General features: G+C 39.9%; 1 protein-coding gene across 4 annotated transcripts in view; it reads right to left on the reverse strand.

Annotated features, from left to right (window-relative positions):
* Nucleotides 1–18289, reverse strand: part of CDK5RAP2 (CDK5 regulatory subunit associated protein 2) — a 186914-nt gene that overhangs the window by 98638 nt on the left and 69987 nt on the right. For all 4 annotated transcript variants that reach the window (XM_030817710.1, XM_030817712.1, XM_030817709.1 and 1 more), the window contains one exon: nt 661–831. In XM_030817710.1, the coding sequence (XP_030673570.1) occupies nt 661–831 (171 nt within the window). The remainder of the gene's footprint in view (nt 1–660; nt 832–18289) is intronic.

Genomic DNA, 18289 nt, shown 5'->3' on the forward strand with positions numbered 1-18289 from the left:
TAGCCAAATTATATTTTTCTTTCTTTTTTTCTTTTTACCTCTTTTGTCTACAAGCCACACCTATCCAAAATTCTGTTGACAACTCACACTTGCTATTATACCTGCTTCTATTCTCCTAGTTTGTCCCTGTGGGTTTATACCTTTTTATTCTTTCATTGTTATTTTAATGAGGTTTCTGTAGGAAGCAGAGTTAAATGCCTATGTTTACTCCATCATGGTTATCTGTTAAGTCTGAGGTGAATTTCGAAAATTCATGACATGATCAAACAAGAAGGGTACTCCTAAAGAAAAAGGAACAGTTAGAGGAAAAGAACAGGGGAGTGAAAGAGCATGGTATAAATAAGTAACAGGAAGTATTTGCAGTAGAAGAACCTCAGTGAAGTGGCCTGAGCACTACGGCAAAACAAGCCAGAGCGTGAATCCAGGCTCTGCTATTTAGTCGTCATATGACCCAGGATATGTTTCTTCCCTTCTCTGAGTTTCTGTTTCACCACACTTACCTCCCTGGTGGCTGAAGCCCAAATGACATAATTAAAGCTCTAAAGTATTCTGAAACATAGCAATGATTACTGTAATCATAAATATTTCTGCAAAAGAATTATTTTTTTTAAAAATCAACCCATGCCAAATTAAAAAATTTAAATACAAAAGTTATAGTACCTGAAGCAACACGTCCTTTTGATTGGTACTTTCTGTTAGATGTTTGATTACTTGCTCTTGATTGTGCAATTTTTTATTGCTTTCACTCAAAAGACTCTTGTAACGATTTTCCATTGCTTTCTCTCTTTCATTCACTTCATTGCGTAATTTTTCAACTTCATTTCTAAGATCCTACCAGAAGAAAATGAAAAAATGGAATTTACTTGACAAAAATTTCAATCTCTTATGTGTTAGACTTGCTAAATTACTGCTACAAGACAGCAAGATAATAGATGTATTTAAGGGAATATACAAGTGTATATTTAAATCCTTCTCACTTAAACTCTTACAAAAACCACTATAAGAATAATCTGAAATTTGGCAAAAGATTTATGAACAGATATTTATCACAACATTATTTAAAATGCTGGAAAACCAGAAAGAAGCTAGATAGTCAACAACAGAGAAATAATTATAAAGAGTACGGTATTTAAAAAACACACACCCACAATTATGAGTCAAAACAAACCAGAGTATCAAACTGTACAGATAACAAGATGCTCATTATTTTCTAAATGTTAACACAAATGTCGTAAGGCTATGAGGTAACACATCAAAACAACAACAGTATACCTAAGTAGAGGAACTGTGGGTAATTTTCCATTGATTTTTTTACTTATTTATTTTTCTAAGTTTCCACAATTTCTAAATAATCCTGTATTACCTTCATAATCAGAAAAAAAACTGTCTTAATACCATTTGCAAAGAATTTATAATAACATAAAAAAGTTCATGTTATTCCCATGTTATAGAAAAAGGAAAAAAAAACCATATACAGAATGATTGTGACTACCTTTAAATATGTACTATTTGTAATACTGAAGCACTATTCATAATAGCAAAAGGCTGTATACAATCCAAATGTCCACCAACAGAGGAATAAACTATGGTACATTCTCACAATGGAGCACTCTTAAGCTATAAAGGAAAAGGAATGAGGACTCTTTCTCTCTATAAATATACTGCCCTAAAGTAATCTTCAGAATATTTTGGTTAAGTGTGTGTGGCAGCAGCAGAGACCCAGGAGAAATAAGTATGGATAGCATACTGCCATTTATTTAACCATAAAACAAATTAAATGACTGCCTATAAGATATAAGAGAGAACAAGGTAGAAGGGACAAAGATAGAGACTAGAACTCATTTTACATATGTGACGTTGCAATCATTTAAACGTTTATACAATTATCTTAAAAATAAAATAAAATCCCCTAAAACTGAAAAAAGAGCAAGCAAACAAATGAATCTAACTTTGTAACCAGTTAACTGGTTAACCAAACAGACAGAAATTATTTCAATAACTTTGAAGCAGAATCATTTGTACATCCCTAGTGGGATATTTCTCTAAGTACAAAAGAGGTTGTAAAAAAATCTTAAACTGTTTTTAGTAATCATGTTATAAGTAATGATATTGGTAATGTTATTCTGAAACTGTGAGTATATATAACATATATATTTATTAAACAATTATTGTCATAAAACCCAAAACTTTAAGTAGAAAAGAAATACAAACATAAAAGAAGTTAAAACTTGTCACTCTAAATTTGAATTTGAAATATCAATATGAACTTCTATTTTCTGTCATTTCCTTTCTTTCACTAAAAAAGGCTAGAATTGGTGTCCTCCCTGGTATCCAGACTATAGTCTCTAAATGCCTTTTCCTATAAAAAAGAACAGGGTTCTTCAAAGCAGTGGTTCTAAAGTATAGTCCCTAGAACAGCATAATCAGTGTCACCTGCATATATGCAAATACATTGCTGGTTCTGAGGATGGAAAGGGGACTCAGACCTAGAAATCAGGTAGGCTCTAGGAGCTGGAAAAGGCAAGGAAATGATTCTCCTCTAGAGCCTTCAGGAGGAACGCAGCCCTGCCAACACCTTGATTTTAGTCCAGTGGGACCCATTTGAGACTTCTGACTTCTAGAATTGCAAGATAATAGATTTGTACTGTTAAGCCACCAAATTTGTGGTAATTTGTTGCAGCAGCAATAGAAGCTAATAATACAGTCACCACTGGAGGATTCTAGGGAACTTGTTTTCACTTTCCTGTATGAGCTGCACCTCAGGGTAACTAAATAGGTGATGAAAAACCAAGTTTCTCTTTATAGACGTATTCAGCTATAAAAGAAGGAATAATGAAATCAAATTATCACCATTTGCAAATGATCAATAGCTAGTAACATCACAAAAAGACGGACTATCAAATATTTGAAAGTACAAATGACCATTTATGATGTAATCTTGCCAAAAAATTTAACCTGAATTTGACCATGCATCTTATCTAAACTACCACTTTACTAGAAACAGTCAACAGAGAAATAAGTCAAATGATGTTACAGAAACAGCGAAATCCACAATGTGAAAAACAATGTGAAGAACAAACGACCCAACATATTCAACAAACAAATTACATGGCATAAAAAAAAGGAGGGAGAACCTGCTTACTTATTAAACAATAAGTTGAAAAGTTGGCCTGTAATCTGAGCACTTTGGGAGACAGAGGCAGGCAGATCACTTGAGGTCAGGAGTTTGAGACCAGCTTGGCCAACATGGCGAAACCCTGTCTCCACGAAAAATACAAAAATGAGCAGGGCGCGGTGGCACATGCCAATAATCCCAGCTACTCGGGAGGCTGAGGCAGGAGAATCGCTTGAATCCGAGAGGCAGAGGTTGCAGTGAGCCAAGATGGCACCACTGCACTCCGGCCTGGGTGGTACAGCAAGACTCAGTTGAAAAAAAAAAAAAGGAAAGAAAGGGGAGAATGAACTCTGCAGAATCGGTCTGAATTCATGATCACACACACACACACACACAGAATTGGAAAGACAGAAATATACATGTTTGTATGCATGTGTAAATACACATATTTCAGCTCTGTACACTGACAAATCCTAGAGGCAATATCACTCCAGTAGTAATGAGGATACCTAACATTCACATCTTGGTTTCTAAATATCATTTTCCAATAAAAGAAACCAGTGTTTCTTGGGGAAATACTTGATTCCAGGCCTGGAGCAGGGGAAATATAATACGAAATGAGCCTAGGAGACCTTGTGCTCCTAGAAAGCAAGGAATTGCTCAAAAAATGAGGAGTCATATTGAAAAGGCACAGGAATCAATTTGAGGGCGCTCCCAATGGCCAAATCTGGGTCAATTTGAACAATAAAATAAATAATGATAGTAATGGCTTATAACTTGTAGAGTAAAACAATATCTGCAAGTCCATACTGATAGAAACAAATAACTAAATAATAAATGCAGGAGGAGGAAGAGGACAGCTCTTCCTCATGGTAGACATACAACTAATAAGAATAGAAGGAAAGATAGAAAAAGAAAATAACAACTAGGTAAACACCACAGTAATAACTGTTGCGGGTAAGAATCATCAGTAGATGCTAGAATTCTTCAAAGTATGACAAGAAGCAGGATATTCATATGGTCTCAAAAGATCTCCCCACAAAATTAATTATAAAGGGAATAAAATAGTGACTTTATAGTGAAGAAACCCAGAAGATTCCACTTTAACCAAGTGACTAGCACTAACCTCATCAATAATGACAGATTGACCTTACGCACCTCCAAATACAATACACTAAGAAGAGCACATCACTTCCGTGCTATTCTTGCCAAAAACACATAACCTCAATCTAACCATGAGAGTGTTGGGAGAAAAGCTGAGTGTCGGGAGAAGCTGAGGCAGGGCTTGATATCTGACACAATGTAAAAGAGTCTTGGAACATGTCCGGGGTTCAGGGTCTAAAACCCCTTGTGGCCTTTGGAACACCAAGCTCTGTGCTAAAGGGTGGAAGGCTACCCTGACGCACCATAATCTAAGCCCAGGGCATAAAACCCCTCGTGGCTTGGATAGAATCCAGGGCTCAGGGCATAAAATCCCTTGTGGCTCTAGAATGTGTCTAGACTTGCTGGCTCCTTGCTCCTTGCTCTCCCAGGATGAATTGTATCTTGAGTTAAAAGAACCTGCTCTCCATTATCTCAAGTAGCAGAACATGTTCCATATGCCGCAAAGGAAATGCTAAACCATCACAGCTGTAGATCATGTGCTTGCCCTTTCCCATATTCTCATCACCTGTTTCTTTGTTTGATCACCAACAAATAGTCTGGGCTTCCAGAGCTCCGGGCCTTCGCAGCCTCCATACTTAGTGATGGCCCCCTGGTCCCACTTTCTCTCTCAAAGTGTCTTTTCTCATTCCTTTGACTCCAACAGACTTCATTGCCCCCCACGACCTGGTGTTGGGTCTGATCACCCCAACATGAGAGAAACACCAGACAAGCCCAAATTTAAGAACATTTCACAAAATAACTGACCAGTCCTCTTCAAACCAGTCAAGGTCATAAAAGACAAAATCTGAGCAACTGTTCCAGATTAGCCAAGACTAAGCAGACATGACAATTCAATGTGGATCCTTCATGAGATCCTGAACCAGAAAAGGGTCACTCATGGGAAAACTGGCAGAATTCAAATAGAGTCTGTAGATTAGTTCATAGTGTTGCATCAATGTTAATTTCCTGATACTGGTAAGTATGCCATAGTTATGCAAAATGTTAACACTACAGGATATATGGGAACTTTCTATATTGTTTTTGCACCTTTCCTGTATGTTTAAAATTATTTCAAAATAAAAAGTTTAAAAAAAAAAAAAAACATATCGATGGGTATGGTGACTCACGCCTGTAATACTAACACTTTGGAAGCCCAAGGCAGAAGGATCACTTGAGCCCAGGAATTTGACACCAGCCTGGGCAACATGGCAAGACCCCATCTCTAAAATAAATAAATAAATAAGTAAATAAAATGCAATGTATATACCTTGTTTGGATCATGATTTATCTTTTTTTAGAGACAAGGTCTTACTAAGTTGTCCAAGTTTATCTCAAATTCCTAGGCTCAAGCAATCCTCCCATCTCAGTCTCCCAAAGTGCTGGGATTACAGGCATGAGCCACCAATCCCATCCTTGGATCATGATTTAAACAAATTATTTCAAACAATTGTTTTTAATGAGACAATCAGGGAAATTTAAACATTTATTGGTTATTTAGTAATTTTAAGAGATTACCACCCTTTTTAATGTGAAAATGGTACTTTTTAAAACATAATGAAATACTGATAAAGTAGTATGTCTAGGAATTGCTTAAAATAATTCAGTGTTGAAAAGGAGGGAATGATGGGGAGGGCAGAGATGACACAGATTAGCTCTCAGTTTATGATGGCTAATGCTGGGAGACAAACACATAGGGGTTCAATGTACTATTCTCTCTCCTTTTGTGGGTATTTGAAATTTTCCATAAGGAGCAGGGTTTGTTTTTTTTTTAAGGTACTTATTAGAAACCTGCAAGAAGTATCAGAACACATGGTTATAGATGATTTTCTTAATTGTGTTATTCTTTTCTCAATTTTAAAATATTTCACACTAAGCAGACACTACATTCATAATTGGTAAAGTAACATTTTTTAAAATGCTTTAAAAATTGTTAATTTTTTTCTTGGGCAAAAAGATGATGAGATTGCCCTAAACCTTTACTCCAAACAGCCAGACCAAGAACCTATCATGAATTATAAATGTCAGTAAACAGAAATTCAATTCTGGAGAAGGAAATAAAGGGTTTTTTGTATTATTATACAAATGATACTAAAGCAACATTAACAGAATTCTAAAGCTAAAGAATAAAAACATTCCCCCAAAATACAGTCATGGCAATATATTAAACCATTTTCAAACAGCAGGTGCTCCTTTCAGTTCTTGTCCATCTGCAGCCCTAATTTTTATACAGTTTTAAGTTTGGTATAGACTTTACCCCATTTCACTTTACTCCATTATACTATATGGCCTACAAAGAGCATAGAGCAATTAATTAATGATGACATAAAAGAACAATTAAACAAAAAGAAAAGTTTAAGAGAATAAAGTCAAGAAAAGTTTTTTGTTTTGTTTCGTTTAAAGTACAGAGATGAGAATGGTCTAGAGAGCTGCTATAATATGCAGCTTCCAGCTTGGCTCTGCTCATCCTTTTAGTCTAAAGGAAAGGCAGGACAGGTGGCCAGGCAGTGCCTAAAGTGAAAGATACCACATGATCATTACGCTGACCAATTTTAATGCATATGTCTTAGGTCACTTAACTACTTTCCCACTGTCACCAACTGTTTGCTAGTACGGAAAATACAAAAAAAGGAAGAGCTGTGAGCATAAAACAAGTTTTTTTTTTTTCTAACTTCTGATTTGTTTTCTTAGGCTAAATCCCCAAAAGTAGAATTACTAGGCCCAAGGGTAAGCATGTTTTCAGAATTCTTTCTACAAAGTGACAAATTTTCTTCCAAAAAAACAGTGGCAAAAATGCAATCACCAAGTGGGAGTTTTTTGTTCCACCACATCCTCACTTTCTTAAATGTTTGCTAATTTAATTGGTATAAAAAGGTTCTTCACAAGTGTTTGAATTTGCATTCTTTGATTGCCAATCATGCTTCTATATATTTGACTATTGTCTGAATTTCTCCTTGTGCAAATTGTCCTTGTGGGCCATGAATGAAAATAGTTTCAAGGAGAGTCATAATGAAAAGCTGATCTCTCAAGAATCACCCAAGGTATACAGACAAAAACATACACACACAAGCTCATTTTCCCCCTACATTACAAAATCTACCAGGGCAAGGTCTAGCTATCATACTAATGCTATTAGAGAAGAGGCTGATTATGAGGGTTCACGTTTCAAATGGGTATCATCATGTTTTTGCCTTCCTGATTGTGTTTTGCTGGCCGGTGACTGCTCAGAAACAGTCAATACCACCAGGGCCAGAAGAGCGGCTGTAGCTAAAGAGTGGGTACTGAGTGGAGTAAGGGGGGGCCTGGGAATTCCCATACCTGAAAATTCCTACACCTGGGAGCTCCCACATCTGAGTTCTATTAATAATAGATGCTACTGTGTGTCAAGCACCTACCATTGTTCCAGGCAAGGTGCTAGACACTTTCATAATGACGCATTTATTCTTCACAACATACAATGGCCCACAAGGCCCCCACCAGTTGGACCCCCCTGACCTCGCTGCCCTCTTCTCCTGTGGCTCTCCCCAGCCAGTTCTGCTCCAGCAACCCTGGCTGTCTTGCCATTCCTCTTACACACCAGGTCAGAGCCCTTATGCCTGCTGCTCTATCTGGAAAGTTCTCCAGGTTGCTCCCTTACTTTCTTCAAGTGTGTGCTCAACCATCATCTTCTAAGACCAATCTTCCCTGACCATCCACAATACTCTCCATATTCCTTCCCTTCACCATTGTGCCCCATGGCACCTCCTAATATAGTATTTAATTTATATGTGTATTTTGCTTGCAGTTTTCCCACCAGAATGCAAGTTCCATGAGGGCAGGGAGTTTTGTGTATTTTGTTTGCTGCTATATCTCCAGCACCTAGAATGGTACCTGGCACACAGCAGACACTGTGGCAGATTAAATTCATAGCCATAAATTATTTGACTTTCCTTCCATCAAGAGGTGTGGAGTCTATGTCCCCTCCTATTGAATCTGGGCAGTGTAACACCTGCTGTGACTATGAGAATATGGCAGAAGTGACACTGTGTCAGTTTCTGTTCTTTCCAGCCATCCCCGACAAGGTACCAGACATATGAGTGAAGAATCATGGACCCTCCAGCCCACCCCATCCACCAGCTGAAGACCATGAGTAACCTGGGCCACATGGAGCAGAAAACCCAGCTATGCCCTGCCCAAGTCCTTGGCTCACAAACTCATGAGGTATAATGAAATGATTGTTGTTTTGGGGTAATTTGTTATGCAGCAATAGATACCCAGGAAAGCACTCAATAAGCATCTGTTGGATGACTGAATGAATCAAGGAATGAGATGGATGGGACGGCTCTCATTTTATGAATGAGGAAACAGGCTGAGACAGGTAATTTGCCTAAGATCACGGTTACCAAGGGACAGCACCTGCCTTATTCCAGGTCTCTCTCATTCGAAATCTTCTCAGTTCGCCTCCACACCATGGTTTAGATCTTTTTTGCATGACTCACTAACGCAATGATCCCATTCCACTTAATGTATATCTAACACTCACTTTTAGAAATCTTCCCCTGAAAAATGCTGTGAAGAATAACTATAAAACCTGTGTTAAGCCAGCCATTTAGGTACACCTTTAAATTCACAATAAATATGTATGTCATCCTAGAAAGATCGTGCATACCCGTTAGTTCTAAAAATGTTCATGTATCATGCTGAGTAAAGAGTGTGCACTTTTCCTGTGCACAGTAACTACATGTCCACTTACCTCATTTCCGAGATTCAGTTTCCTCCTCTATACAAACGACTATCAGACCCATATTTTGATGTCTGGTTCAAATTCCAGTGTATGTATGTGTATTCAGCAACCATTTATTCCATTCTCCTTTTAATTTCCCTTTAATTTTTAATTCAGCTACCTAGGTTAAGAACGTCTTACATGGCTTAAGTGATAAGGGCTACTAATGTGCCACATTTCTCCCACAAATCCCCTAACAGAGTTGACAACGTGAAAACGACCTATTACAGAATTCCACAAAGGACATGTAGTTTTGTCATTCCCCAAGATTAGGAGTTATTAACCTAAGGACCACTGACTGGGCCAGGGATCCTATGCAAATTTGTGTGCATGTACATTTGGGGTGGAGGGGGGGGTCAGCCCCACAACATCATCAGGACCTTGGGGAAAGTAGACCGCTTCTCTTATTTTACTCATTAGTTATGGAAACCACCATTTACTGAGCACCAGCTATGAACCAAGCACAGGCCAAGGCATTTTTACATAAAGTATCTCCAACCCTAATGACTGCCTACATGGTAAATATTATTAGTCCTGTTTTTACAGAAAGAGAACTAAGGCCCACAGAGGTTGAGAGATTTTCACGAAGCTTTACAAAAGCTCTAGTAAGTTCTAGTGCTGAAATCCAAACCCCAGTCGGTGTGACCCCAAATTCTGTGCTTTTTCCACCCAAATGCGCTACTGTTAAGGCTAAATAAAACATAAAACCACTCTGTGACATAGGCTTCCACTAGCCAATAATTTCAATACCTGAAATTAATTTATCATTTCTTAAGGACTTGGATTGATGGACTCTCTAGCCTGAGACTGAGGCCCTCCTTCTAATGAATGGGGCAGAACCAAGCACCTTCAACCTCATATGAAGAGCAGTCAAAGAAGGTTTAAAGTAAAATGACCATAAGGGGAGGGCAGGTTTGTGTGCAGAGGTGGCCCTGACGAAGAGTGGCTGCCACGGCAACACAAAGACGCAGACAGGCTCATGCACTTGCCACCAGTGGGGTTCTAATAAATGTTTTGGGGAGGCATGGAGACAGCATGTCTTGCCTGAGTACAACAATCAGAACTGAAAATTGATCATCTTGGGCAGTTTTTTCAAACCTCCTTCGATATTCCTGGACTGTGAAAACAGACAGCCCTAGTCTTAAATCCTGCCTCTACTGCTAACTAGCAGTGTGACCAGAGATGGATAACTTAAATCTTTCTGAGTGTTTCCTTTCCGGTAAATGAAGATAATAATGCAAACTCCCAGGGTCCTTGGAGGTCTGGAGGAGAGAATGCACAATGGGTGCCCAGCATAGAAGCTAGTGCAGAGCAAATGAAGCCGTCTCACCTCTCTCTGTCCCCACATACAACTCCCAGGCTGATCCTCACTACCCGGTTTCCTCACATGGCCATGGCATCACCACCACCACCCCCACCCCACCACAAGGTCCAGCTCTTGCCCCTCCCTCTCACAGTCACCTTGTCATCCAACAGTTAACCCAGGCCTCAAGGTGCAGCACGCCCTCAACATAGAGCACCTGGGAGATGAAAAGCGAGGATTGGGTGCTTTTCACGGCCAAGAGTATCCAAATAGCGCCTTGTCCATCACTCCTGCTATCCCCAGAGTTCTCAAAGGAGTTATACACAACAATAGCAGAATGGGAATCAAAGTACAATTCTGTGACAATCTCATATCCAGATAAGTGCTTTCTGATAAAATTAAGGGTTTGGAGTAGTTGATGTTGTATATTGTTTGGGAAAAGGGAGGGTGTATGCAGCTTAGGGAGCTGCCCAAGTCCTCTTACTCAAGTAGAAGTAGAAGTGCACAAAGATGACTGACAAGGAAATGAGGGAGTCGGCCTGCCCAGCAAAGGCTAGGCCTGGCTACATCTGGAGCAGGAAAGCAACAGAATCTGGAACTTGGGTTCTTATAACTCACCCATTAACAAGGATGGCCCTCAAAATATCCTGAACTCTCATCACTCAGATTAGTAACTCCTCATTCCTTAATTAGAAAGGAAGAAGGGTAGAAGCTGCAGTACTAAGAAAGGTATGCCTCTCGCCAGACAGCTCCCTGCCCCGCATCCCACTGCCTCTGCCTTCTTCAGAACTCAGCTCCCTACCCCGCATCCCACTGCCTCTGCCTTCTTCAGAACTCAGCTCCCAGCCAGTCAGCTGCAACAGCTTCCTAACTGGTCTTGCTGCTTCTGAGTTCACCCCACTAAACCACATGTAGACCTCTGATCATTATGTCTCTGCTCGGCATCCTTCAGTGACTGCAAGTTAACTGCAGAATGAAGCTACCCTACAAGGAGTCTACTCAAGGCTCCTACCAGTGGGCTTCAGCTTACATTTCAGCTTTATCTGCAACCAGCCCTCTTCATCCAACCACTTCATTAACATACTTTCAGGCTCTCTGCCTGTATCTACCAGTCCCCTCCACCTGGAAAAAGTACAAATTCCCTCCAGTTCCACCTAGAGAAAGCACGCTATCCTTCAAGGCCCAATTCAAGTGCCACCTCTTCCACAAGGCCCAATCTGAGTACTCAGGCCATCAACAATCATCCTCATAAATACCACCCAACATTTTCTTCTACAAACTCTATGACATTTAGGAGAGTGCTGGGCACTTTACCCATCACCTCACTCAACTCTCACAACCCTATGAAGCAGGTACAGGCATAGCTCATTTCATTGTGCTCTGCTCTACTGCACTTCACAGAGATTTTGTATTTTTACAAATTCAAGGTCTGCAGCAACACTGCATCAACCAAGTCTGTCAGCATCACTTTTCCAACAGCATGTGTTCATTTCATGTCTCTGTGTCGCCTTTGGGTAATTCTTGCAATATTTCAAACTTTTTCACTATTAGTATCTGTTATGGTGATCAGTGATCTTTGATATTCCTATTCCAATTGTTTGGCAGTGCCTCAAATCACACCCATATAAGACGGCAAACTTAACAGATAAAAGTGTATTCCAAGTGCTCCACCAACTGGCCATTCCTCTGTCTCCTTCCCTCTCCTCATGCCTCCCTATGCCCTATGATACAACAAAATTGAAATTAGGCCAGTGAATAACCCTATAATGGCTTCTAAGTGTTCAAGTGAAAGGAAAGAGTCACATCTCTCTCACTTTTTAAATCAAAAGCTAGAAATGATTAAGCTTAGTGAGGACGGCATGTCAAAAGTCAATATAGCCAAAAGCTAGGCATCTTGCACCAGTTAGCCAAATTGTGAATGCAAAGAAAAAGTTCTTGAAGGAAATTAAAAGTGCTACTCCAGTGAACATATGAATGGTAAGAAAGCTAATCAGCCTTGCTGATACAGAGAAAGCTGTGGTCTGAATAGATCAAACCAGTCACAACATTCCCTTAAGCCAAAGTCTAATCCAGAGCAAAGCCTTAACTCTCTTCAATTCTATGAAAGCTGAGAGAGGTGAAGAAGCTGCAAAAAGAAAAAACAAAAATTGAAGCTAGCAGAGGTTGGTTCCTGAGGTTTAAGGAAATAAGTTATCTAAGTAACATAAAAGTGTAAGGTAAAGTTACAAGTGCTGATGTAGAAGCTGCAGTAAGTTATCCAAGAGATCTAAGCTAACTGATGGAGGTAGCTACACTAAACAGGTTTTTAATGCAGATGAAACAGCCTTACATTGGAAGAAGATGCCATCTAGGAGTTTCATAGCTAGAGAGGAGCAGTCAATATTTGGCTTCGAAACTTCAAAAGACAGGGTGACTTCCTTATTAGGGGCTAATGCAGCTGGTAACTTTAACTGGAAGCCAGTGCTCACTTACGATTCCAGAACTTAAAAATTACACAAAATCTACTCTATCTGTGCTCTACAATGGAACAACAAAGCCTAAATGACAGCACATCTGTTTACAGCATGGTTTACTGAATATTTCAAGCCTACTGTTGAGACCTACTGTTCAGAAACAAAGATTCCTTTAAAAATATTACTGCTCATTGACAATGCACCTGGTCATCCAAGAGCTCTGATGGAGATGCACAAAAAGATGAATGTTGTTTTCATGCCTACTAACACAACATCCATTCTGCAACCCACAGATCAAGGAGTAATTTTAACTTTTCAAGTCTTTAAGAAATACATCTGTAAAGAGTGATTCCTCTGATGGATCTGGGCAAAATAAATGGAAAACCTTCTGGAAAGGATTCATCATTCTAAATGCCCTTAGGAACATTTGTGATTCATGAGAAGGGTCAAAATACCAACATTACAGGAGTTTGGAAGAATTTGATTCCAACCCTCATGGATGACTTTGAGGGATTCAAGACTTTACTTCACTGCTAATGTGGTGGAAATAGCAAGAGAACTAGAAGTGGAGTCTGAAGATGTGACTGAATTGCTGCAATCTCATGATAAAGCTTGAACAAATACAGAATTACTTTTTATTAATGGGCAAAGAAAGTAGTTTGTTCAGATGGAATCTTCTCCATCTCAAGATGCTGTGAACATTGTTGAAATGACAACAAAAGACTTAGAATATTATGAAAACTTAGTTGATAAAGCAGTAGCAGGGTTTGAAAGGACTGACTCCAGTTTTGAAAGAAGTTCTATTGTGGGTAAAATGCTACAAACAGCACCACATGCCATAGAGAAATATTTTGTTAAACAAAGAGTTAATCAATGTGGCAAACTTCATTCTTGCAGCAACCAACCACCCTGATCAGTCAGCAGCCATTCACATTGAGGCAAGACCTTCCACCAAGAAAGATTACAACTAGCTGAAGGTTCTGATGATCATTAGTATTTTTGGCAGTATTTTTAATTCAGGTATGTACGTTGTTATTTTAGACATAATGCTGTTGCACACATAATAGGCCACAGTATAGTGTTAACATAACTTTTATATTCACTGGAAAACCAAAAAATTCATAAGACTTGCTTTATTCCAATCCCTAATATCTCCTGAGGGTTGTCTGTACTTTAATTATACCCATTTTACCAATCAGAAAACTGAAGTTCAAAGACTTCAAGCAACTTAACCAAAGCAACATAGGTAAAAAGTAGTGGAAGCAGGATTTGAAACCAGGTCTACCTGTATTCTTTTTACTCTACCAGTGGTTTTACAAGCCAAATCCAAGAAGCTCTAGGATTAGGAATACCCAAACCTGATTGGATATCAGTACCCTCTAACTACATGTTCTTGGGCCTTCCTCTAGAAATTGACTCAGTAGCTTAGGGAAGACCACAGAAAATTATATTTTATTTCAATAAAAAAAGCCACCATCCTAAGGAATCTGCAGAGCCCCCCTGGGTGCATCTGTTTTATTTGCTTCTGAACAAAGGGTTTATACAGGAAAAAAAAAAAAACCCTAACCTACACCTGACTACTGCCTTGATTTAAAGTTAGTGCTGCCACAGCAAGACCTGTATGATGATGTCAACTAATGGCCTCAATTTCTACACTAATGGGCAATTTTCCCTTAAGATTCACAGGTGCACTCCGGACCAGCACTGGGCTGAGAGCTGCCTCTGCATGGCAGGGCTCTCTTAGAGCAGACTGGCTGATTAAATATATATATATATATATATATATATATGATTGTTTGAAAAATAACATGTCCTAAAATCTTAGAATCACATTAGAAATGAAAAGCCAAGCCCTCATACTTCCTCCTCCAGCCAGCTAGTTTTGTTTTATCTCTGGCCAGATGGAGAATGAGAAGGTTCTCATCCATCAAATTTCCACCTTATCAGGTTTCACTGCGAGAAAGCTTGTCAAAGTGCTCAGTGGTTACCTTTAAATATACAAAGGAAATTTCTCCACAGTCTTAATGAGGAAGAGGTACTCTGTGATGTAAGGAGAATTTCCAGAATTAGTAGGTGAGAGCAGTGTTCAAGCCACGTTTTGTGGAGCCTCATTGCTCCTGGGGGCTGTGGCGGAAACAGATGATGCGTGGAGGTGGGTGCCAGGCCTCCTACCTCACTTCACCCTGAGCAGCTCCACTTCTGTGTTTTCTCTCCATAACAGTTCATTCAAACAAATAATTCATATGCTGGGGGAAAAAAACTTGGAGGCCACCAGAATGAAACAGTCCTTGGCATAGAGAACTAACAAACATGTGCCTCACCTAACAGTATGGTGCTAGCTGTGATGACTGCACAAGTTCTGAGCAAAGGGCTTGATGTAGCTTTCACCAGTTGCCCCCTCCTCCAGCCCCACTCACTGTTCCCCATGAGCCAGGCTCATTCATGGACCCCAAACCTTGGCACAGGCCTTCCTGCTACCAGGAATGCATTCGCACCTCCCATTCCCCCAGGCAAACAGCTACCTATCCTTCAAGTCTCAGCTCAAATCCACTTCCTCTGTGAAGCCTTCCCTCCCTCCCTCTCTGGTCTCTTAGCACAGTTCCATTCTCTGTGCTTCCAAAGCATTCGGTCCATTCCACTATCAGGACTTATCATGCTATATTTTAATTAGCTCTTTGTATTTCTATGCTATTTCTTCACTAGATTCCTTCAGAGGCTGTGTATGATTTGATTCAGTCCTGTACTCCTAGTGCCCAGGACAGAGCCTGGCACAGAAATGATAAAATGAGAGGGTGACATAAGGGAAAGTCTCCCTGTTTGTGCCCCATAGAGATTACAGCAATTCCATATGAAAACTGTTGGGGACAGCCTTTTAAAACAGCTTTAACAGCAGCCCCAGGTGTGAGCCACTGAGATTCTCCAGAGTTTTTCAATAGCAGAGTGCTCCGACGCCCTTCCTATAGGGATCAATCAGCTGGAAAGGAACAGAGAAGCACTTTCTTCGGAGAAGAGGTTACTGTTGATCAAGGAAGAAATTTATAGCTTTGGTGACTTGGCTGGTAAAAGGGCAGACAACATTTATTAATCAACACCGTCTGATAGATTCTAGCAGGTGATGGTTTCTCATTCAAAGTCCTGAGCCAGCACCTGCCACACAATTAAAAGCAGGAAAACAGGAAAGAAAAGAAGGAATCAGATACACTGAGCATCAACTTCTCTGTGCCAGGAACCACGGTAGGCATTTTCTCACACATTACATTTTACTATTCATTTGTTTAATCCTAAAATAGATATAATCAACCCCACTTTAGGGGAGTGAACATAAGTTTAACGAGTTTAAGCTGTTGGCTTAGAAGTTAAGCACTTGTAAGTGAAGCTGAAATTGCAACCCAAGTTGAGAACTATTTTCCGCTATTCCAAAGATGGCCACTGAAATTGCTACGTTTCTAGTGCCCAAGGCCAAGGCATCATCATCAAAATAGCTACCAATTATTGCTCATTTATGATGTGTCAAGTATTATGCTAAGTGTCACTCCCTCTCTCAGATAAACCTAACAACTAATCGCTATTATTCTGATAAGAAATGGGCATACTATGGTTCGAAGAGGCAAATTTGCTGCTTCACAGTTCAACAACTAGTAAGTAATGGAGCCAGGACTCCAAACCAGTTTGACTCGTGTTTCTGCCTTCAGGCTTCTTCCAACATAGGTCATTTAAACTGCACATTATTCTATAAAGATACCAACTCAAAACCATCACACCTAATACACACACACACATATATAAAAATATTTTTTTTGGGGGGAAGAGGAGCTTTGGCCATTAGTAAAAAACATAGTACCTCAGATCTGTGGTCTTAGCCCTAACCAACCAGCCTGTAGAGACAGTGTCTCCAAATGCCATGTTTTGATTCTGATTTACCAAGAGATGTTCTAAATGCTGTCACAATCTCATTTGGAGATATCCATCAATGAGTACATGTGAGAACTGGGAGGTTCAGGCTGAACTACCCTGAAATTAAACCCACTCCTGTCAAAGCACATGGGATTAGCCAGCTGGGTGACAGGTACGACTTTAATTAGATTTTTGGGCTTTAGCCAGCAAATGCATCCCCACAGAGCTAAGTGCCCACGTACTGAAGCACACACTTGTCAGGGTAGCGGATGACAGGTCTCATAACAGATGAAAGCATTCTGAAATAGTCTGGGGAATATGGCTAAGGCAATGTCTAATATATGTTGCTTATAAAGGAGAACAAAAAAACCTTAGCTTGTTTCTCTCCCACACCCACCCTGAGTAGAATACCAAGCGCCTGAACCAGAGAGAGTGCACCTAAAATAAAAGATTTCTCTCACCCTTCACCAAACACACACATTCATGCACATGTGCACACTCACACACACTAAAAGGAGAGCCCAGGTCTCTGGGCTCTGACAATGTATCAAACTCAGATGTATGAAGGCAGAGATGTGAGGGTCCAACCAGCATCTCTGTTACCAACCTCAGGAGTAGGACACTTTAAACATCACAGTTAGGGCATAGACTTGGGAACACTGGGTTTTTTGTCTGTTTTTGCAAAGGTCTCCTGAGTTTCCTTGAAGGGATATGGGCCCCTTTGGCAGCAAGGAGGTATACTACAATACAGGGGACCTATCTGTGATCCTCACTTTTTGACCTTCTTCATTGTAAATAAGATTCCCAAAGTAAAAACCAAAGCTTGTATTCACCAGAGCCTAACAATATCATTACAAGTACTCAATAAATGTGTTGAATAAATAACAAACTGCAAATTACAACACATGCTGAGTCAACCGGCACTAGGTCACTGCAATCACAGGCAATTAAAACAAACAAACATGGAGAACTGACTCTCGGGGCTCAACTTCTCAGTGTTCATGCACAATCAGACACAGTGAATTCATAAGCCTCTGATCCAAGCTCAATTTTCAGCAAAAGAACTGCCTCCCTACAAAATGCTAAAGAAGAGGCACAATGAGACAGGCAATAAATGTTGTTGGCATGAGCAAAGGATGGTTTGATCACATCCAAGAGTAATGGTTGGCTTACCATCAAAATTCAAGGAATGCTACAAAAACCAGGACTGCTTGATCTGGATCCTGTACATAGGCTTTAGGTCAGGGCTCACCTGTAAAACAGGGCTGCAGCATTTCCAACTGATTTTGTAGTTCTTGTCCAAGAAAAGAGAATAATGGGAAACAGCTAGATACAGTCCTAGGGACTGAAAAGCTTCTACTTACAAGCTTAGTGACTTGGATAACATTGATCTGGCCCCATGCAGAATTGCTTTTGTTGAGTGGGGTATTGTTGAAGATGCTATAAACTGCTCAAAGTACTTTTTATAAAAGCCCACTAGAGGCAATTCTTTCCTTGGGCCTCAGTGCCAGCAACAGCTGTCCTTTTACTTGACATGTTCATCTTACAGACACTGCAGACCTTGTAACTGATTTTCTCTTTTTGCTTTCCCTGCCAGGAGCTACCAGTTGAATTGTAAGTCC

Source organism: Nomascus leucogenys, chromosome 8 (assembly GCF_006542625.1).
Source record: "Nomascus leucogenys isolate Asia chromosome 8, Asia_NLE_v1, whole genome shotgun sequence".
Classification (NCBI taxonomy): Eukaryota; Metazoa; Chordata; class Mammalia; order Primates; family Hylobatidae; genus Nomascus; species Nomascus leucogenys.